This window comes from Rhea pennata, chromosome 8 (assembly GCF_028389875.1).
Source record: "Rhea pennata isolate bPtePen1 chromosome 8, bPtePen1.pri, whole genome shotgun sequence".
NCBI lineage: Eukaryota > Metazoa > Chordata > Aves > Rheiformes > Rheidae > Rhea > Rhea pennata.
In genome coordinates, this window is record NC_084670.1 from 2,737,031 (window position 1) to 2,759,328 (window position 22,298).

Below are 22,298 nucleotides of genomic sequence, written 5' to 3' on the forward strand. Positions count from 1 at the left end.
ATAAATTATCATAAGTAAACCTACTTTCCTTCTATTATTATATATCTACCAGAGCTATACTGTACAGAGACTACACAGATACTACAGATATAAGATCTATCTATAGAAGGTATCTAGTATCTTTAATATTATATAACTACTATTTATAATAGACTTGTTATAAAAAGTATATTATAAAATGTATTTATACAAGTGAGAGGTAACATGAGAGCATGCCAAGAATGTCTTTTTGTATGTGTTTTTGACCAGGTACCTCTTTTAGAGCACAAAAGCATGCTGTTTAATTCCTGCATTTTGTAAACCTCTACCTAGTGCCACTACCTGACGTAATGCATACAGGACACCCCCCCTCCACCTGTGCCAGGAGTGACTCATGTATCATTAGGATTAAAGAAGCGAGGTAAAGGTCAATTTTTAATGGCGTCTAACTGCACAGTTGAACAGTGTTATGGAGAACAGTCTTTATCAAAGAAATCTGCTAGTCTTTGAACTCTGTAATTTTAAAAGAACTTTGAAAAACTGTTGAGGGAGCTGATAACAGCTGCAGGATTATCTGACAGCTGGGAAGATGGCCTTCAGTAAAAGACTTTATAAGATCAATCTGTTCAGCTAATTAAAAAAAGATTGAGCAGTGGTTTGATTACAGTGTGTAATACCTTCTTACAGGAAGCAAAGGCTCCTCAATCTGGGAAGGAAAGACAAAACAAGCACCAGTGGAGCAAAGCTGAGGCCAACCAAGGAGACAGACCGAAGCGCGCAGTAACAGGGGACGAGTGGCTGCTGGAAAGAGTTACTTGCAATTTATCTGCCTCTCGATGTGTTTGGACAAAGTCAGTGCAAGGATATGCTTTAGCCAAGTGCACGTTCCCGGGGCTCCAAAAGAGGCTCTGGGGAGACGTAATGGCCTGCAGGTGGTCTGACCAGACAGTCTAACGGACCTCCTGCTCTTAGATGCTTAAAATCCCTGGCTGCTTATCCTTGAAGCTAATCCCCGAGCAGCCTTTCAAGATACTTAATAAAACAAAAAACAAGTGAAATCATACCCAACTGCGTGACTATAAACAAAGCCTTCCTTCTGCCTGTCTATGGTGCACTAGTCTGCAGGACTTGTATGAGCAACATTTGCTGTTTAGTATCCCACAGGCCACCCAGATGAGAAGGAATCCCTTATAATTGCAAAGACAAGTAAGGATCTACCTCCTCTGTACCTGCAAGATTCCCAAAAGATGCAGCACTTCAATGCAGCATGCTTGCAACTATTAGATCTCAAGCCATGGAAAAAACACATTAGATATTTTCAGAGGTTTCTAATTAATTACATATATTCTCCACAATCTACACAGTTGCACTTACGGTGCTCATACACTCTGGATTTCTTCACTGAGCAATAAAACCATTTATTAACATCTACTTCAAAAGCTCTAAAATATTTCTGAAATAACGTTCAATAAAATACACGAAAATGGGATGCATTATAAACATTTTATTGGCACTTCATGGGAGCGGTCTCCTGCAGAATTCCCAGATGATATTGCAATGATTGTAAACCCACACCAATAAAACGTTTATACCACATCATATTCTGCAATGCACATGCATACTCATTCACTGTTTAAATGAAAAAGAAGACAAGATAGCAAGCAGTGAAGTATACAAACATAGAGCTATTTAAAATCATAACCTTGATCTTCCAAGAGATACAAATTCAACATACCTGGCAGAACACAGGTTTATACTTTAGTGAGAAAGTCTGCGTCAGTTCTTTTGAATCAGCGTAGTCTTTTTGAAATTTATCTACACAAAGGCACTTAGAGTGAATAAGATTTGGAGTCAGCTGATTAACATCCATCCACTGTGCAAAGAGTGTGTTCTCGTCCAATTGCTTCCCCAGCAGGTCCAGTCTCGCTTTTGCAGCAGAGTCCTTCTTCATATATTCCACAAAGCCATAGCCTTTTGAATGGCCAGTAACTTCATTATAAACCAAAAAACACCTCTCCACATTGCCATACGCACGCACAAGTTCTTCAAACTCTTGTAATGTGAACGAAATGGGTAAATTAGTAATGCACAGCAAAGCATCTGTTGGTTGCAGTTGCACTGATATTTCTTTTCCCCGAAGAGAATACTGGTGAAATTTCCGAATTGCATTTTGAGCCTGCTCTCCATTTAACAGAGTAACAAATGCTGTAAAAGACCAAAACAAGTTACATTAACTACCATAGCTTCCTTCAAGCTACGTAAGTAATTACGATAGCCTGCCTCACTACCAAGCCAACCCAAAACCCACTAGTGTAAGTCACAGGGGAAAAACAGGAGTTTTGAATTTACCGTGAAGAAGCAATACAGAGCCAGGAATGCTGGCATTTATGTTATATATTTCAAAATCTGGCATTATCAACTAGACATTATATCTAATTAACTCAAAAATATTAAATGTGAGTGTGTATATAAACATATATACCCTCACTACTTAGTATCCAACATCATCTTAAATTTGGTAAACAAAGAGTAATTACATTTTCCACTGAGGTCAACATATTACTGCTTCAACCGAATTTATTTGGAGACAGCATCCATAAATTCTCACTTTGTGGTTACTGGATCTTTTTTAGGTTTCAAGTCCTTAAGAGACATTTAAAACATTCTAAATTGGGAATAAAAATTAATAGAAATGTGTGAAAGATGCTGTATCAAGTCTGTAGGTCTTCTGAACAACGCCCTTTACCTCTTTGAGCATCTGATAAACAAATTCTGCCTGCCACTCTTTAGACATCAAAAAGCTACTACACAAAAGGTATCAGGGTTTCCATTCAAACTTGACCCCAGGTTTTGCCTGAAACTTTTCAAATGCCATCCAACTGTCTGCCACAGTGAGGAAATACCACATCCCTAACAGGCAGATTGATTTGAGCCAGCATCGCTCCTGAAATGATCCAGAAAGCTCAGTTTGTTAGCTCAGTCTATTCCAATTCTACCTTAATGATACTCATGAGAGGGACCTTTATTCCCCAGGAGGAACATCTCTCGTTCTATGGAGCTGACCTTGCTAGAACTGCAGCAAAGGTACCCCACCCTGCCTTATGGCCACAGACTTACTCAGATACCTCAAACACAAACATTTCTGAATCTTAAAAAAGAAAAGTAAAGAAAACTCACAGCTATGCTGTGGACATTACTATTTAAAATATCCTGCTGGCCCATGCTTTGGGGTACAGATGTTGACCACCACACCGTATCTAGCCTGGATGATGCAGAATCTCCCCACATTTCCAAGCAAGGAAGCTTACGCCATTCCCAATCCGCCTCTTCTGACTCCTCTCTCAGTGGACACATACAACCAGAGTATAAAAGCTGAAGAGCCCAGTCAAAAAGGTCCAAAGACAGAAGAGGAGAAAGTCTGCAGCAACAATACTCAGTATAAGAAACTTGTTCAAAACCGCAGCCTGAGAACTGTGGTAACTGTATTTTCTTATCCTATAACCAAATTTGGAGACTCAGTTGTCCAGAAACAAGTATGAAGAATGCTTTCTTCCTCACTATGCAATTATCATTTCTGTAGGAAGAACTCAAGCCAAAAAATACATACAGTATTCTTAAGTATCCCAAAACTAAGAATAGTACAGAATTCATGGTCATAAATCAGGTCCTGGTACAATTACTTACACAACACTTTCTTTTTTCTCCTCTCTCTCTTTCCTCTCTTTCTTTCTTTTCTTTTTAACTACAGTTATTTTGTTGAAATTCTCTCACTGATCCTTTCTATGAATAAACCACACCATGACTCCGGATAGATTTGTGCTAGTCACAACAAATCCTATCTTATTGCAATAGGATCACTTCCTGAAATTCAACTCCAGGAAGCTCTGGTAGCAAGATTATTCTTTGAACAGAAAACATCTTTTATTCCAGATACACCTATTAATCATCTGTTTCTACGAACACCACTGTACAAGTGAAAAACGCAAATGAATTGTAAGATGACACTGTTCAGAGGCAGAAATGATAACATTTTCTTTCATGCCTAAATAATCAAACCTTTAACAGTCTAAAGAGGATTTCTAAATAAAATATAAACATCCACAGAGTATTTTCAAGCCATATGTGAACTGTGCCACAAATGTGACTACCTTGTATCAACTCACAAAGCAAATGAAGAATTGAGCATAATCTTACTAACACATAATATTTGAGATCTCAGTTCTGCTATTCCAGAGAACATTGCTACAGATCATGCAAGCAATCAGCTTGTACAAACAAATGCACTTGCAGTGCATTTTACAATCTGTAGTAATTCAAAAGATACATCAGTAATCAAATAATGACAACACTGTGAGGAAATGGGCAACCTGTTCTGAAACAGATACAAAATACAAGGCAATCAGCACTGCTGTACAACCCAGTATTCTGATACAGTGCTGCAAGATTTCTGTAATAGGATAATATTTGGTATTCTAGGAATGGTTACACAAAAGATGTGGATAGATGTCAAACAAGTTTAAAAATTCAGAGTTTTTTTTAAGATTTTTTTTTCCAAACATTTTCAGGTCATTTATGGCCATTTCTGTGAGCTCATCATCAATTTTAAATAAGTTTGTAGAGTAAATAAAAACTGTTTTTACTCAGAAGAATTTTACATCTCATTCAAAAGAGTTCTGATTACTTTCATCAAACTAAAAAGACATGAAATGTATTTAACAACAACAAAAAACAATAAAAATGAAGCTACCTACAAGAACAATTCACACTGCACTACATATCTGAATATCTTTTGGGTGAATGACTATTCTGATGTGTCGGTACTTATTTAAACAAGTTAGAATAAGCACGGATAACCATCCACAGACACAGTGAAAATCACTAGCAAATTTTGCAAAGCAAAATTACTAACATCAAATATAATCTTTAATATTAAGAACATGAGCCTGTAGAACCAAGAGGCTCAAGACAACCTTTGCTGATTGTATAGCCTCATGTTAAGGTTCTGTGACAGTAAGCAGTTGTAAATCCCCTGAATGCTGAGATAAAATAATTTATTGTATCAAAAGGAGAAGCAAAAAGCAAAAGCAGCGTACTCCAGCCACTAGAATTTGAAGAGGCATGCAGTAAAAGACCTACAAAAATTCACGGGAATATTCAAGTTATTTTATACACACACAGGGACATATATATACACACACTCACGCCAACACAAATATGCATGTAGTAAAAAAGTTATGTATGAGAAGATCTAGATTAAATGGTAAAAATCACCTTCTTTTAGTCTTTCCCAGCAGCTGCAACTAGCTGTATTTTCCAAATAAGTCCATCACATTGAACACAGATATATACATATGACTGTTGATAGATAACAGATTATAGTACCTCCCCCACAGACTTGCCTTACAGGGATTCAGAAATCAAATTCACAAGATAATTGGACACTAAAGTACAAACTTTTGTTCCTGAGGGCCAGAAACATCATTATCCTGGCAAAATCATGCCTGAAATCTGACAGAGATACTGCATTGAGACTTGGCCCTGCAATGCAAGGTCACCTCATGAGATGACCCAGGCTGCAGTGTGTGGTACCCAGGGTGATTTAGAAGGACAGGAATGGGCACAGAAACATTTGCCCAGTTCTGTATCTCACAGGCACTAGGAATCTGTGAATCCCGTATTTAGAAAATTAATTTCTAAATGGAAGATCGAACATTAAAAAGTCAAGATTTAACATAATTCAAGAAAAGGTTTCCTTCAAAGATTTAAGTATGGATAAAAGAAAGTGTTTTTGGCTTACGTTACCTGACATTAATGCATCTGGAGCTAGACACACTTTCCTCTCCTCAAGTCATACACACTTGTGAAGATTTGTTCTAAGAGAGGCCTCAGGATTTATTTTTCACAGGATATTAGACATTTTAGGTTCACTTTCTCCCAAAGAGACACTGATTAAGAGGAATGCCCAAAAGATACCACAATGGGCCAATCTACTTGTCATTGACATCAATATGTTCTCCAGTTTTCCCTTGACTTTGGTAGAAGCTGACAAACTCTACAGCCAAAAAACCCACCAAGGGTTAATCGGGTGATGCACTGGCAGACAGCTGGTGACTTCATGCATGGTAGATGTTCCTCCTTAATTTCCTCACAGCACTGAAACACATGACACTGGAAGATTTTAAGTTCTTACCTGTTTTTTTATTTCTGTCCACATAACAATACTTTATTTCATAATCTTTAAATAAGTCATGGATTTCCTGAAAGAGACAAGTACAAGCAACATCAGAAAAATTAATTCATCAGACTTAATAAATAAGTATATGAATTCAGCTTTGTCTTTTGAACTAAAACTTTCCCAATAAACAGAAAATGTCACCAGGGAAACGCTATCAAATATTTGTTTATAAAAGAGCTTGTTATAATCTTGCAGTCATGTTTTAATCTCATATGAGAAATGAACTTACCGAATTTGACAAATTTATTTTTCATTATATAAAGGCATATAGGCACAACCGGGTGTCTTGCTGACTATCTTTTGATAAAGATGAGTTACACCACAGTTCATTACATAGGAAAAAACACAATTTTTCAGAAGGACAGCTAGCATAGTTAAAACATTACACAGACTAGAGATATCAGCAATACTACATCATGCAGTCTACTGAGGGCAGGCAAGGCTATGATCAAATGCAACAGTTACTCTAGCTGCCTCTAACTGCTCAAGTTCATTTTAGCAGATTTCCACTCCTTTACCAATGAATATTCTTTCTACTAGCCATGAATTCTGCCCAGAATACCCCTTCGGGAAGTATCCTCTGTCAATAACACAGGTGGTCAGTGACGAGCTCCTTGCCTTTATCTGCTCTGAGTAATTAACGGGGAAAGAGAAGGAGAGTGGGACAGGTCGGAGAGGAGTGAGCATAGGAGGGGTATGCTGCATCCCCTTTTCCTGCAGAAAAATGTATGCATGTGACCCACAAAAAATCTTGGGCTATTACCAGCTCAACTGCAAAAAGGAAGAGACAAAAATTAACCTGCCCTAGAAGAGGCAGTTAGTAGTAACTTGGACATATTTAATCTTTTAGCCGGTAAGTGCCATACAGTAAAACAAAACACGGTTTGAGTAAGCAGACTAATGAACAAACTTTATCTGAAAGTGTCATTGCAGACAACTTCCAGGAGCCCAGTCTACCTGCAGCTTTGCCAAATACTACTTAGATGTTAATTAGGTCCTATCTGTCTGGTATCAAGTGTACACCTTTTAGTCAAGTGAACACCAATCTCTAGTTTCACTAGTTAACAGCTGTCAAATACTATATTAATAATACATGAGAGTGCTTCTCAGGCTCCCAGCCATCTTCTATTCAGATATGATAAGAAGGTGGTTTCTGAAAAGCAAAATATGCGAGGAACAATTCAATGCTTCAAGTCAGGTAGGTGCTTTGACCATGGACATTTCTCTAACAAGAGTTACGACAGCAGTTTGTTCAAAATCATGAGAAACTGATGAGCCAAGGGGCTTTCTCCAAAGCTTTGCAGAGCTCAACTATATTATGACCTTGAAGCCACTCCCAATGGAGTTATTACTGTCCCACTTAAAAAAAGTAAATGTGTCCTCTTTTTCTATTTGATACATTATTTTAGAAGAATAACCTTAAAAGTTTTATGAGGCAATTAAGTAGCAGCAAGTATTATTTCAAATGATTCTTAACACTATCTTGAAAATCCTCTGTGAACCAGATGATTCCAGGTGACTTCCTAATGACTATTTGAAATTTTAATTGAGAAGGAAAACAACCTGTGGTAAGTCTATCTTCAAGGCATAATGCTGAGGTGTCATGTGAAAAGTGATGAGAAAGTAATGAAAACGAAAAACTGATCTAAGCAAAATAATTTTACACTGATTTCCACAGGTTGCTGCAAACTCAGGCAGGATCCTGCAAGAGGTTCTTCCTGAAAGATGTTTGTTTCTCTGCTCCTACAGCTTCCATTGCTGGACTGAGACCTGTAATTCCACAGTTGGGTCTATATATTATTTCAGTGAAATCATCTTTCATAAAAGGACCGTTTGTGACAATTTACTACAATAAAAGGCAGCACACTGACCCTTAAATGTAAACTCCTTTAAATTAAACAGATTTATGTCTCTATCAATCTACATTAAGCTAAGACTCCTTGTAATATTTTCAAAAGTACTAAGCTGGCTTTTGAATTCAAGTCTCACTTAGAGAAATGACTCGATCATTTTTCTGAATGTTACCCTCAATATCTTTCAACAGTTAGGTCAGTTAGAAAAGGATGAGCACTGCAATCCTTTTGTTTTTTTAACAGCCTCCGCTCCAGCCAGCCCTGAAAAGGACTGCCAGGGAAAGCAGCAGGAAAGCAGCACTGCTCCCAACCAGGTTTAACTACATCCCAGCACACACTGTGCACCAACAGTGCTGAACATCATTGGTTCTTTTGCTCCTCGTAGTTATCCAGTATTTGGGCCAGGAAGGACTGTTTACTCTGGGAGGAGAAACAAGTGATCCAAGTCAGGTATCTCCTCAGCTGCGACCCTCTTGGCTTGCTGGGAATTGAAGCAAAGGCCTGTTTCCCCAAGCATGGCACCTGCTGTGCCACCATTTGGGTCCTGCCACTGTCACCGTGTGCCCGCGTTTTGCAAGGCAGCTGCAACAGCATCCATCATGACACCATGCAGGAGCGGTGGCTTCTGCTTCCAGGTGTCACCCCATCACCTGCTGGTGAAGCCCCACCATGGTTAGTGTTTTCCATGCAAGAATTACAAAACTGCTTCTCCTAAAGGATTTTTTCCTCTCATTTATGAATCCAACCTAATCCAGCCTAAACAATGTAACTGACAATTACAAGAATAAATGATTTTACTGCATCATATTAAGTCTACACAAAATGGCAATATCCGCTGACACACAGAAGGTCTAGTTGCCATGAGCATCATACACTGAATGTCGTCTTGGATAATAATATTTTGGCAACCAAAATTGTAAATTGTTATAATGCTCTCTGGCAGAGTTACTGCTGTAATGAATCTCACGCAGTTTCCAACACAAGCGGTGTTTACAGTGGCGCATATCTTGGCTCTCAATAATTGCACTCCGAGGAGCGAGCCGCAGTGGGCTCTGGAGCCCGGTACGACGTTGAGCACCAGCTCCTGGCACAGCAGCCTGGTGCGAGCACAGCTCCCAGGTGTGCCTGTGCCGAAGAAAAACGGAGCATGGCAGCTCCCGTGGGATCTGTCCCCGCGCACGATACATACCACAGGAATGGAGAGGAGGAGAAAAACAGCAGAGGAAGCTTGTTCAGGGCAACAGCAGTTGCATAAACACATGGACCATGCCAGCAGCTCTAACTAAACATCCTGGGACAGAAATGTAACTAATAATGCTCAGCTATTACACAGACCCTTAAATCTTCAAAGTTCTTAAAAAAAAAAAAAAAAAAAAAAAAACACTTTAAAAAACTAGGTAATCTCTTCATTAGTAAAAACTAAAATCTCAACTAGAGAATAATCAGCTCATACTCCAAAAGGAGCACAGAAAAAGGAAAACCAAATCATAAATCTATTTTTTTTTTTTTTAAGAGAAAGCACTTGTAAACATAGGCTAGACAGACTTTAAAAAAATGTAAAATGTATTATTTGCTACTGTAAGAAATGTGGTCTTGAAAAACTTCAATTCTTGGCCTGTCCTATCTTGTCTTGGGTGGAAAAACTACCAATATGAGTTTTCGCTGTATTATCTGCTTGATATCAGCATCTCCTAAAGGGAAAGAACATCTTCCATAGAGAGGATCTGTCTTTGTGCTTCGTTACCTCCCTTCCTCAAATATGCACAAGAAAGGCAGTCATTACCAGGCACGTTTGCCCTGCCGACCAAATCAAGAAAGCTCAACATATTATTTCTAATAAAATTACCTTGTCATACCAAAGACCTAGGATTGCAAGCAAAAATATATGCAAGAAATACTTAGTCATCACCTGGCACAATATACTGTAGATAAAGCCTACGGCACCCTAAAAATAAGTTTTTCCCTCTCTATATATATTATGTTATTCTGGCAACAAAAATGTTAAACCATTATAATGGTGCCTGGCAAGATTTCTACAGTAAGCTTTAGTGGCGTTTCCAACATAAACACTGTACGAGCCGGGCCTATAACTTGGCTCCTAGTAAGTAGCTGAAGGCCTAAATTTCACAAAACACATATTCTTGAAATGGGAATCAATTATATTTAAACCAGTTGAACCAAATAATGTATTTGGCTAGTCAAGATGTTTTAAATCATTTCACAACTAGAAAAGACTTTGTTTTCATCTGTGTAGGCAGAGTAGGAAAGAGAAAGATTTCTCAGGGAAAAGCTTTACATTTACAAATGCCATACAGGGATGTCTATTTAATTCAAAAGGTTTAGGCACCAAACTACAGAGCACACGGCAATGCACGCAGTTCAGAGTAGACATATATAAAAAAAGTCTGTTGTGAGAAAAGGTAATAAGCAAGAGGACATCAACATAGTTTAAAATAACCTGTTACTAAGGAAAAAACACAGAGAATGTGCTGGAGAGCAAGAAGTGTGGTTTAGAGCACTAGATACTTCCCACAAGAGGTTTAGATAACAAAACATTGGTGAAAGTTTAAACTCTCCTGTCAGCTAATGATGGCAGAGATGAGAGGTCCCCAGCTTTTCACCCGCTAGGCATCGACTGCCAGATAAAGTCTCCCTTGCTCCTTAATATTTACGGCTAAGGAGGAAAAATTTGGACAAGGATTGGGCTCTCTGTGCCAGCTGCACATAGAAACTCACACAGAGTATGTTCTCCAAGAAATTTTCGTATTTTTCATCATTGCTTTAAAGCACACTCTTAGACTTGGTCCAGCAGCCAGTGTTCGTTTAAGACGTGTGCCAGCTCTCCCGCCTGCCCCGGTGTTCAGGAACAGGGGGCATACGGGTGGGTCCACAACCTCGTCATCAGAGCACACCTCCTTCATTTCCACAAATAACCACAAGCCTACGAAACCAGAACTAAAATCAAGCCCGTGATTCTAGGCCATAACCTGCCTTTGGGGCATACTGAAGTAGTGGTCTCTTCTTTAAGAACTGACTCTCACGTTTGTAAAACCCACACACTCCACAGACCTTTAATATAGTAATAGAAGAAAATATTAAGACAGAAGTACAACAGTTTCTCATCATATCCTGGATAAGGAATGAAAAACGTATTCCTCTGCTCTTCCAGGGATATGTTAGTGCGTTGATAAGAAGAACAGTTCATGACACTGGGCATACCTGAGTGTATGCAAACCAAATGACATACAAAAAAAGACACAGATGGGGCAACAAGAGAGAGCAAGAGCACAAAGCAAAAAGAAAGCAATAAAGAACATCAGAAAGCACATCCATCCTAAGGCATGTGCATTCCTCACTATCCAGCAAATAAACTGGTCATAGTGACAGAGGACAAACTAAAACACAAGGACCCCTTCTACTTAAGCATCTGGCATACAACAGAGGGGAAGAGAGAGATTCCCTTAGAACATCACAGTTCATAAAAGGCTTTTGATCAAAAAGGAATAAAGAAAAACTGTGCTTAATCCAGGCAGAAAGAAGATAAAAAGCAGATTCTCATTCTCATTGGTGATCTGCCTTTTGATCAGAAACAGACTGGGGGAAAAAAACATGGAGAGCAGTATCAGGTCCCAAAAGGCAAAGCAAATCCCTATGAGCGGACTGCACCAGCTCTTTACCAACATCTGAATGCTTTGACTTTAGATTCTGTCGTGCCAAAGAAGAATTACAGAGCATTAAAATAACTAATCAGCCCTACTTTACTTCACATCCTACATGAAGCAAATGCAACTTATGCATCACTGGTTCCTTAGCTGCAAAGAGCAAACAGGCGAATCAAAACATGAACTGCCCCTGTCAATCATCTAACCTTAGGAGGGAAGGCAAAAGATTTTCCTATACATTTCGGTGATGATCCATAAAAAAGATGATCCAAGTTCTACTCTTCCTAAGAACAATTTTGTGAGATCTTAACTGGTATGTCAGCATATCAGACTGCCTATTTATATCACCTTTATAAGCTGCCACTTATATGGAAATTAAGCAGACACAGATGAGGACACAGATGATGACACCTTGGTCATCCCAAAGTTCCTGGCATCTCTCCCGCAGTGAAGGACAAAAGGGAGTTGGGACTTCCTTCACTCCCTCTGCCCTGAGAAGTCCTCCTGTGCCCCAGAGCACCCTGAGCAGCTTCATGCCCTTCCAAAGACCTCCGGTTCATGCTGCACACCTTCAACACTGTGCATTGCCAACACAGTACGCAACTGTTACTTGCTATTGAGATGTATGAGATGATTCCTCAGAACTGATGGTTCACAGAGATACCTGCACAACAGAGCAATCACAAGGAAACTCCAACTAATTTATTACTGAGCAATGATGCAAACGAAAACTGCAGGTAAGCTTACCTTTATGTCTCTCTGCAAAGATCATAGAATCAGCAAGGTTGGAAGGGACCTCTGGAGATCATCTAGTCCAACCCCCCTGCTCAGCAGGGAAACAAGTGACCCATACGGGGACTGAACCCACAACCTCGGCATTATTAGCACCATGCTCTAACCAGCTGAGCTAAACCATCCTTGATGCTAACATCAGTCCCACCACAAAAATGCATCAAAGGGCGCTAATGAGAACAGGCCCACCATCTGACAATTTAAAAATACCGATACCAGTGAGATCTTTCCTGCTTTACTGTAAAATATCACATAGCACTGCCCTGCTAGGATTGCTTGGATGCTGCCTATAGCCTTTTAGCTTAGTGGAACCATAAAACCATTACTCTGGTAAAAGCAGATGACACTCCCCTACTCTTACAAAAAGGCTAATGGGGGAGAGGGGATTTCTCTTTGGAAAGCACCTCCTGCATGCAAAGGCTAGTATGCAGCGTGGTATTCCTGATGGCATGAACTAAGATCCATAGAGAAAGATGAAGGCAAGCTGTGATGCAGGATGTGGCTTGGTTCAAACAATGTCCCGAATTCTCCTTTAAAGCAGTAGCCAGTGCTACAATATTACCTCAAAATCTTAAGTATGTTCAAACTTCTTTCCTAGCTTTTGAGAAGGAAGGTCAGGCTGAGAGAAGAAAGAATGCCTTATCAGAAGAAGAAATTGAACAAGTTTTTTAATACAGTTTTCATACGGCCACAATGACAAAAAACATTTGATTGGGGGAGGGAGGGAAAACACTGCCTTAGTTTAGGCAGAAGTTGATCTGGTAAGCAGTTTTACTAGCAATGCTGACCAAGCTAATAGAATTCTCAGTCAGACTAGGGACAAATTAATGTCCACATAATTTTATATTCTCAGAAAAAAGTAATTAAAAATATAGCTGTACAGCTAATGGTGCTTTATCTCAGGATTCAGAGAGATCGCAGCAAGTTACGTCAGTTTATTGAACGACACGTTTGATAACATGCGTTTGTCTCTCTACAGACACAAATACTGTGTTAAGGCAAAAAATTTCCAACTGTACACAGTGAGATCTTGGCAGTCAAGTCAAGCCGTAGTCAAGTGCACTTTAGGTACTACGCTGGAGGAATCAGATGAGGATGAAAATGGGAAATTAGTGGCAAGCTTGGAAGATTTAACTGTGATGTGTCAGTACAAAATCGATTAACTTGCAAACAAAACAGTAATCAGAGACTTTGACTTCAAGCACAGTAGTCAGTAAAGGTAGTAACAAAAATGTTTATCGCAAACTTGATACCAAAAAAACCCCGCTTTTCTCCATGGCTGTAGTGAGAGAATTGCTTGATGCAGTATTAAACCTGCTAGCAAATACCTGCAGACTGAGCTATAAGGCCACTGTAAAAAGCATCTTCTCTACATAATTTTGACTTAATTTGCTTCCCCTTCACACTTACATGTGATAAACCAAGCTAATAAGGGAACAATGATTTACTTGAGAATGATAAGACTACAGGGTGCTTTTTTTGGACTGTTCATCCTCCTAAAAACAGGCTCTGGATTTTCTTAAGAATACAGATGTTGTGTTACCAAATGCATTTAAAGGGAAATCTAACTTATCAAGACTCAAAAGTAGGCACCCTTTTCCCCCTCACCATTGCCACATGGCATCACTTCTGACACTTGAAAATCTTCGTTTGGTTTCTAAGACTATAGACCTGTGGTTGTCTGTTTCTGCTTCAGAAACTTCTTGACTAAGATACATTTTTCCTGTGGCCTTGGGAATCTTTTTTTTTAACCTCAATTTAACTCAGGTGGAGCTCCAAAGGTAACAGAAGATTACACATACAATAATAAATAAAAAGAAAAAGAATAATACGTAGCTGCAACAGGCAGTAGAAAGTGCTCACTACCTAATTTCACCTGAAAATTTTGGAGTTTTGTTCTCATTTTGAAAATAATAAGCCTTCTGACAAAACTGAACATCTCTATCAACAATATCTATATCAGCAAAAGAAATGTTTCTTACTGGAAAGCTATTTTAGTAAAGGTTGGCCCCACTCTTCACAATGACTGATGATAAACCCAGCACTCCAGGGACCAGAGATGAATAATTACTTTTTGAAATCCTATTTGCTGCATTTGCTTTGGTGCATTTTCAGCGACATTCACCTCTTTCATTACAGAGAATAAATTTTACTTAGACAATCAACGATTTCAACTCCAAAGTGGCAAAGAAAACATCTTTGCATAGTGTTTGCCAAAGGTGTTAACCGGATTTAAGATATGATAAATTTCATGGTAATTTATGGAAATAACATGACAGCCAAATATACAGCTATGTTTAACATGCCTGACCACAAACATACTTTTTCCTTCCAAAACCACTCCAGAACAGAAAGTTCCTCTCCATAATGTGATTATTCAACCTTCATATACAAACACCAATTGCTTAATTATGCTAAAAATTAAAGTAACATCTTTTCCAATTATATTTCAGGACCTGTGCAGTAGCTTCTAGCCTGGCGGTACGTGAACAGCACAAGTCTCACACATCGAGAGAACGATGCCGGTCTCAGTGCTACTCCTAAGTCGTCAAAGCAAAGTGGGCAAACTTCCAAGATACCATATGGCTGCGAACTAGACCTTCACACTAACACTGTCTTCCAGCATTCTTTGTCTGAGCACACAGCCCCAAATTTGATGGTTTCCATATACACCAAATCTGTATTTAACCGGTTCACGCACGGATCCATGAAGTGTTCGCTGTGGGAAACAGCGATGTTTAATGCAACTGCGCTGCAGGGTATGACAAGGTGATGGAGCTGCAACATGCCAGGAAGTCTTCTCCATCAACACCACCGCGACGTGCGATGGCCCTCAAGGCAACAGAGATTAGCAGGGTTTTCCGAGCTGTGACTTAGCAAGAGCTTGCTACAGAGGAGGGCACCAGAGCCGCCAGGAACAGAGGCGAAGCTCGGTGCAACCATCCTGCTGCGGCACAGCACAGCTCCCGTTTATAAACCTGCGGCGACCCGCGAAGCGGCTGCAGCGCGGTCACACGGGCTGGGAGGCACCACAGGGGCGAAACACCAGGAACGGCCGCGGCAAGGCAGTCCCGCAGCCTGGACCAAAGCACGCTGATCCGCGGCAGGTTTCCTCTAGAAAGGACGGACGCTTGCCGGGGAAGAGCATCGGCCTGCACGTACTGTGCTTGCCTGCAGGTGGGAAGGACTTACCTGAGCAAGCAGGTACCGCCACCCTGGAGAGAGGCAGGAAGGGATGCAGGGAGCGCTTCCGAATAAAAACCGTAACTGCGTGTTTTTACGTTAGTGCGTCGAGTTAAATACTCGCACTGGTTTGGAGTCCCTAAAGACCTGGTAACCGGCAGCACAACTAAATCATTTAAAAACTGACTCGTGCGCTGTTAGCATCTGCTTTAAGAGTTCACTAATTTCCCGCTGCAAGAACCAGAGAGGAACTTTCCTAAGCCGCCAGCGGACTCAGCAAGACCAATGAGGGAAGAGAGAGGGAAGAGAAAAACAGGAAAAATGGAAAAACAAAAATTAAGAAAAAGGAAAAAGAGACCCCTTTTCCAGAGTGCCAGGCTCGAAGCTTTCCGCTCGGACTCGCGCAGCCGAGGCAGGTTCCGCCCCCTCTCCGAGGGGCCCCGCGGACGGTCCGCGGCGCTGCGCGCCCCGCGCCTCAGGCGCCGCCGCCGCCGCCTCAGCATCTCCCGCGCTCGCGGCCCCTCCCGCGCGCGCGCACGCACCTGGCTGCTGCTCTCGGCAGGCAGGTTCCGCAGCAGGATCTTGCGCCGGTTGCTCAGCTGGCGGCGGGTGCTGCCCAGGCGCCGCGCCACCTCCTCGGCGCCCAGCGGCGGCGGCGGCCGAGCCCCAGCCCCCCGCGGCGACAGCGGTAGCGGCGGCGGCTCCTCCGCGCCGCGCTCGGCTGCGGCCGCCATCTTGCAGCGCGCCCGGCGGCGGCGGCGCCAGGCCCCGCCCCGCCCCGCGGCGGGAAGGGCGGCGGCGGCGGCGGCTCCCCCTCCCCACAGGGCGCTGGGCGCCCGCGGCTCGTCCCTGCCCGCGGGGGCTGAGGAGCGGGTTGCACCCGCCACCCTCGGCGTTTACGAATTACCTCTAATAACTACCTCGGAAAGGGGGGAAGGAGGGAGGGAAGGAAAAAAAAAAAAAGGAGAAAAGAAAAAGCTACGAGTGAAGGGGCGGCGAGCGGACACGCTCACAAACGGGATTTAAGGCTGCAGCATCCACTGCGACTATTTAAATTTCCCAACTTGACACGAAATCCTACCCGAGTCACACAGCTACGGGGTCAGAAGTTTTTCTGGCACCTTGAAAAAGACCGCTCCGCTAGGAAGAGGGAAACACCCAGCCGTCTCCTCAGGCATCACCGCCGGATTAAGCTGGCGCAAAGTTTCAGGCCTGCTTTGCTACTTTAAGAAAAACACAGTTTGTTGAAGCTCATCAGGTTGTCACAGCAGAGCAACGATTTATACCATTAAATGTACTTTTCGAGTTCAAAGGGGGCACACTGCTTCCCCTTGTGTGATGCTGATAACCAATAATCCCCCCAGCTAGAGAAAAAAACTCCTCAAAGGTACCTGCCCCTTTTTGCCAGCTGAACGGGGCAGCTGAATTTTAAGTAATCAAAGTGCTGTGCTAAAAGATCCTTCACAAACTATAGTTCTGTATTAAAGTCAAAAGTTCTAAATAGTTCCAGAGAAATGAGAACATCTTTCCTGCTTCACAATACATACGTAAAAGGTCATGTTTTACGATTCAAGGCATTCATCTATTTTATCTAAACTTCTTTTGATCCTCTGATGCCAATGAGACTGATGTGAGATGACAGCGCTCAGGTCTCATTCTGCGTGCACGTGCCTGACCTTGCACAGGTAGATCAGGGGATTTTCCTACCCTAGGAGGCACCTATAAGGTGCTGCAGGAAGGATCAAAGGCATTGCCACTGCCCGAGGAGCTTCTCCAAGAAAATGAGCAGGGAAATAGGCCGTGCATCACCCTACACGAAAAGCAAAACCCCCTAAACAAACCTCGCTGGGAATTACTGGAATATTATTTCTTGACCCTGAATGTCAAGGCTGATTTAATCTACAACACAACAAACAGTACCTGGAGAATTTTAATGCTACTAGGAGAACTCAAGTGTCATGCTTGTCATTCCAATATTTCAAAGAATGAGAGGATAATATAATTTGAAATAAAATAATCCAAGTAAAAAACAAAACAAACAAAAAAAAAAACCAAGAACCAAAGTCCTCTGCAGCCTCCACAGGTGAGCAGTGGGTACATTAATATGGCATAAAGATGGTGCAAACCAACAATCCAGTCTTCTTTGAACCTCCACAAAAATAGCAATGCATTCGATACACAATTGTCTCATTTCACAAGTTAATCTCCTGCCACATGTATTCTCCAATTTTACCATACAGTATCCACCAGAAGTGCAGAGACACAATCTACAAAACACGGGGCCAGCAGAAGAGGTTCCTGTCCCGTGTGCTGGGTTGGCCAGCACTCCTTCGGACCAGCCAGCCAAATATCTCTCAAGTTTGTTCTTTGTAACTGGTACCAGTGAGAACAAACAGTGAGCTTGCACAGTCTTGGCTAACCTGGCCCATGAGGACTGTTGCAGGTTAGGGAGCCCGAAGGCAAGCTCTGCGCTGCTGCATTTGCCAGAGAGAGAAACATCTTCAGAAAGATGCTGAGATGGTGCTGAGCAACTGAGGATGAAATGCAGGCGGTAACAGTTTCCCCCTGTACAGCTGCACCCAAGAGGAGGAGGACAGCGATCCACAGTTTGTATGTCTTTACCATTATTGAGTTGATTTCAGACCATACTCCCATGTGCAAACACAGTAGAGACATGTTCCTGTGTGCACACTCTTACTTTCAGTTTACGTTGCTTTCAAAGCAAAGCCTTTTACATGCTTATGTTTTGCACACAGCTTTCAGTCTTTTTTTCTGTCCTCAGCTTTCTAATGCACTTCCATTACATTACAAAATTGCCGTCTAAGCAAAAAGCACTGCTTGAAAAGAGTATCCTGATCTGCAAGCATAACTGGTTGAATTGCTGACTTGATGTTGTTGCACAGATAAGCCACTTCGCAGTAATTCATTTGTAGCTCACTAAATTCCTTATTAATAAAGAATCATGTCCTTACCCACAAGAATTGCTTTTATTCCTCTTTCCTAGCTAAGATAAAGACTAACTTACCCATGCTTCTGTAGCTTCGAAGGACATGTGTATTTATATTTTTCATTTTCATGGGAAGAAAGTGTTAGAAGGGAATTGTGGCACAAACATCCTTTCTGAATGGACTTGAGCATTCGAACAAATTCAGATCTGTGCAGATAAAATAAAAACCATGGTTCAGAACACCTACTGCATCTCAAAGATGCACCTAGTGTTCCTGGATATAGGAGATACTGGGAACATATCTGTGAACTCTTAGAAAAGGATTGCTTATACAAAAGAGAAACTTAAACATTTTCTAAAACCTGAAACAATTTAATTGATTCATTTTCCTGCAGTGCAGGTCTGGAATTCATCAGTTGCTGCAAATTATAAGCTTCCATAAAAACCCCCAATTTCTAGCACTACTTAATGTGAACAAAGTGGAAACAGTATCATTCTCTTTATATTATGACTTCTTTCAAGCCGTAGCTGCTCCTTTTGTTTCATTAGGGAACTATACTTCTGAAAAGCGAAGATGTAGATTTAACCGTAACCACCATTAATTCAGTGATGGTCACTTAAGTATTCAATCAACATGTTTATCTCACAAATGTAAATTGCCTCGAAAATATACCAGAGGTGCCAGAAGTTCCTTTCACTATTTTTTCTAACGAATTTAAATAAGTTTGCCATTCTTAATATAACCTTCTGCAGTGCAGTAACAATTAAAAGTGTGGCTCATTAAGAAATAGCTTGAATTTCGTATCAAATTACCAACCTAGAATAGCACAGTGTCTGAGCAACTGATACTTTTGGTATCCTGATGAAGTAAAAAACTTCATAACCCCTCCGCAGCTGCAGCACAGTCTCAGCTTGTAGCGCAGGGTTGCAATGCACCACTGAACAACCGAACAGTTCTGCACGTCTAGACGGAAATTCTGCTTGCGACAGGTATTGTGAGGCTTCTCAATCAACTGCTAAGCTTGTTTTAATACCGGAGATACTTTGATTAATGTTAATTCTCCAAGCACTTAGGAACTGCAATATATCGGATCAGACTTCAGGTCCATCAATCATATCCCAACAGTGCCGTCTTGTCTGAGAGATGCCAGATGGGCAACAGATTGTTCCAGGGATCCCAAGAGCCCCCAGCTTTGCTCAGAGATGCAGACTTCACTAAACAGTTGTTTTCACTTTGCTTGTGCTTCTTAGCAGGTACCTTACATATACTGGCAATGCATAACTCACACTAGAGTTTGTCAAGTATATTCCTACCCCCACCCCCCCAAAAAAAAAAAAAAAAGAAAAAAAAAAAAAAGAAAGAAAAGAAAAGAAAAGAAAAGAATTTCTTTACTCCTGAATCCTTCTTCTACACAAAAACACTTCAGGCAACTTCGCCCGCAGCTGAACACAAAGTGGAATTTGATAGCTATGAAACTTGGTATAACACTGCTCCTAGCTGGGTTAGGAATGACAGATCTACTCAGTAACAGAAAGAGACTGGTTAGCAACACCTCCTCAGTTTCTATTGTGTAAAAGACAGTGGTCTGCAAACAAGCAGTAAAAAATAAGAGAGACGAGGAATATAACTTACAAAGCAAATAACTATTCTGAGGATACCATTACACTGGAATGTAATTTAACATCCACTTTGGGAATCATGGTCTTTACTATCGAATGTATAATGTTTGTTGGCCAGTGAATATCCTGAGCAAATCAGTGTGAAAGTTACATTTAAAGATAGCAAAAACATAGTAAATCTCAAAACAAACCACTACAAAGCAAACTCAGCTCCTTGGATCATAATTTCAAGTGAAAGAAAATAAGCTCAAGCAGAAATATTAAATCACAAAATAAGTACAGTCCTCTTCCATAAGTGGCACTAAAGGCTAATACACTCACAGTGGAATCTCAGCCATATCCTCTTCTAAAACAATTCCCTCCCTACTTTAAATCAGACTTTTTCCCTGCCCAAGACTTATTTTTCCTCTTTCATTAGAGTCAATTTCAAATTTAGAAATAACATACGTTTTGGCAATCTTAGCGTTAAAAAAGAAAAAAAAAAAAGCTTTTGGGGTTTCTAAAAAAGCAGGTATAACCCACCCAACTGTGTGCGCCATATTCTTTCAGAGAATATTTTTATTGGCTATCCTGTTAATATGCTGCAAATTGCAATGTCAAATCATTCTGTCCCAGCTTCTCTGTAAGTGCCTTTTTTTTTTTTTTTTTTTTTTTAAGGCATTGGAAACAAATATTGAAAGTTTGCAAGAAAATGTGAAACCATTTCACATAAAAAATACTGAAATTATAATATTGAATTAAAACATTTGCTATTGTAAGTCAGCACATCTCCATTTACATCGGCTGAACATCCGGCTAATTATAAAACTTGAGGAAAACTCAACAAAGCTTTAAGATGAACGACTGAATAGCTGGTACGTATTGGGAATGAAATATGCATCTCACTGCCAACTTGTTTTGGTTTTGTAAGCTTGTCAATGATTTATCATGACAGTGGACATCACAATTCAAAACACCACAACAATACTTTGCCCTTAAAATGCTGTAACTTGTTAAATATGGAAAACTGGCATGAAGAATGTAAGTCAAGTTAAACTTTCCCAATATGTTCTTAAGATTTTTATGAGAGTTCCAACTAGTCTGCTATTCGGTTATAAAAAGGTTTCCATAGAAACTGTCATGCAACATGACTTTTTGGTGTAAACATAGTTAAAGTGTCACACTAACTTACACATGTTTATTCTGTTTTCATAGGGAACAAGAAAAAAACAACAAAAAATGCACTCCTTGTTATCCAGGTTTTCTGGCTGAGATAACACATTTTGCCTTGTTTATAGAGATTTCCTCAATTAAGCTGCAGTTGAAATAAACACGCTTAGAGAGGTTAATACTATTTTGCAGGGATTACATCACACAGTTTAATTACTTAACATTTTATCTCTCCAAACTGCTTATGATTTGAACATACCATGCCAATAGAATCGATATTGGAATCAAATTAAATGCCAGAAGGTTGGAAAACCAAAAATATACATACCCAAACTATTTCAGAGTTTCCTGTTCCCTGCTGTTCTCAGTGCCAAGCTATCTCAGTGTGCCTAATTTTATTACCTCTAGTTGCGGTGGAAGAGTTTTAATAGTAGTCAAATCTGCCAATTTCAACCAAGCTGGAAATATTTGGCAATCTAATCCAAGGCTGCTCTATTCAACTGCCATCACACCGGTGATGCCACCTCTCTTTAAATAGAGGGTGGAGAGTGCCAGTTTTAGAAGAACGGGTATATGGCATGGTGCTAACTCTTTTGTGGCTTTTTTTTGTTACAGTCTCCAAGACTGAAGTTACTCCGTTTATCCACAGAGCAGCCGTTGCACAAGCTCCCTCACATTTCGTTGCCAGGTAGAGGGTGGGGTAAGGAGAAGTTCCTGCACTGCACTTTTTGGCCAACAATTTCCCTTCCTTTCTACTACTGTTTTTATTCCATTAGTGGCAATAGCAGTGTAGAGCACTTGTTCAGGCAGTGCTCCAAGAAGCTAATGTTTTTGCCAGCATCAGCTATAAAAATGTAAAACATAATAAAGTATATAAT

General features: G+C 40.6%; 1 protein-coding gene across 1 annotated transcript in view; it reads right to left on the bottom strand.

Moving 5' to 3' along the window:
• Window positions 1-16,470, bottom strand: part of RAVER2 (ribonucleoprotein, PTB binding 2) — a gene marked incomplete at its 5' end in the record, with an annotated part of 36,830 nt that extends 20,360 nt beyond the window's left edge. Inside the window, 4 exon segments of the mRNA XM_062581559.1 lie at window positions 1,715-2,184; window positions 6,170-6,236; window positions 16,247-16,446; window positions 16,449-16,470. Of these exon segments, the coding sequence (XP_062437543.1) occupies window positions 1,715-2,184; window positions 6,170-6,236; window positions 16,247-16,446; window positions 16,449-16,470 (759 nt within the window).
• Between the last annotated feature and the right edge of the window lie 5,828 nt (window positions 16,471-22,298).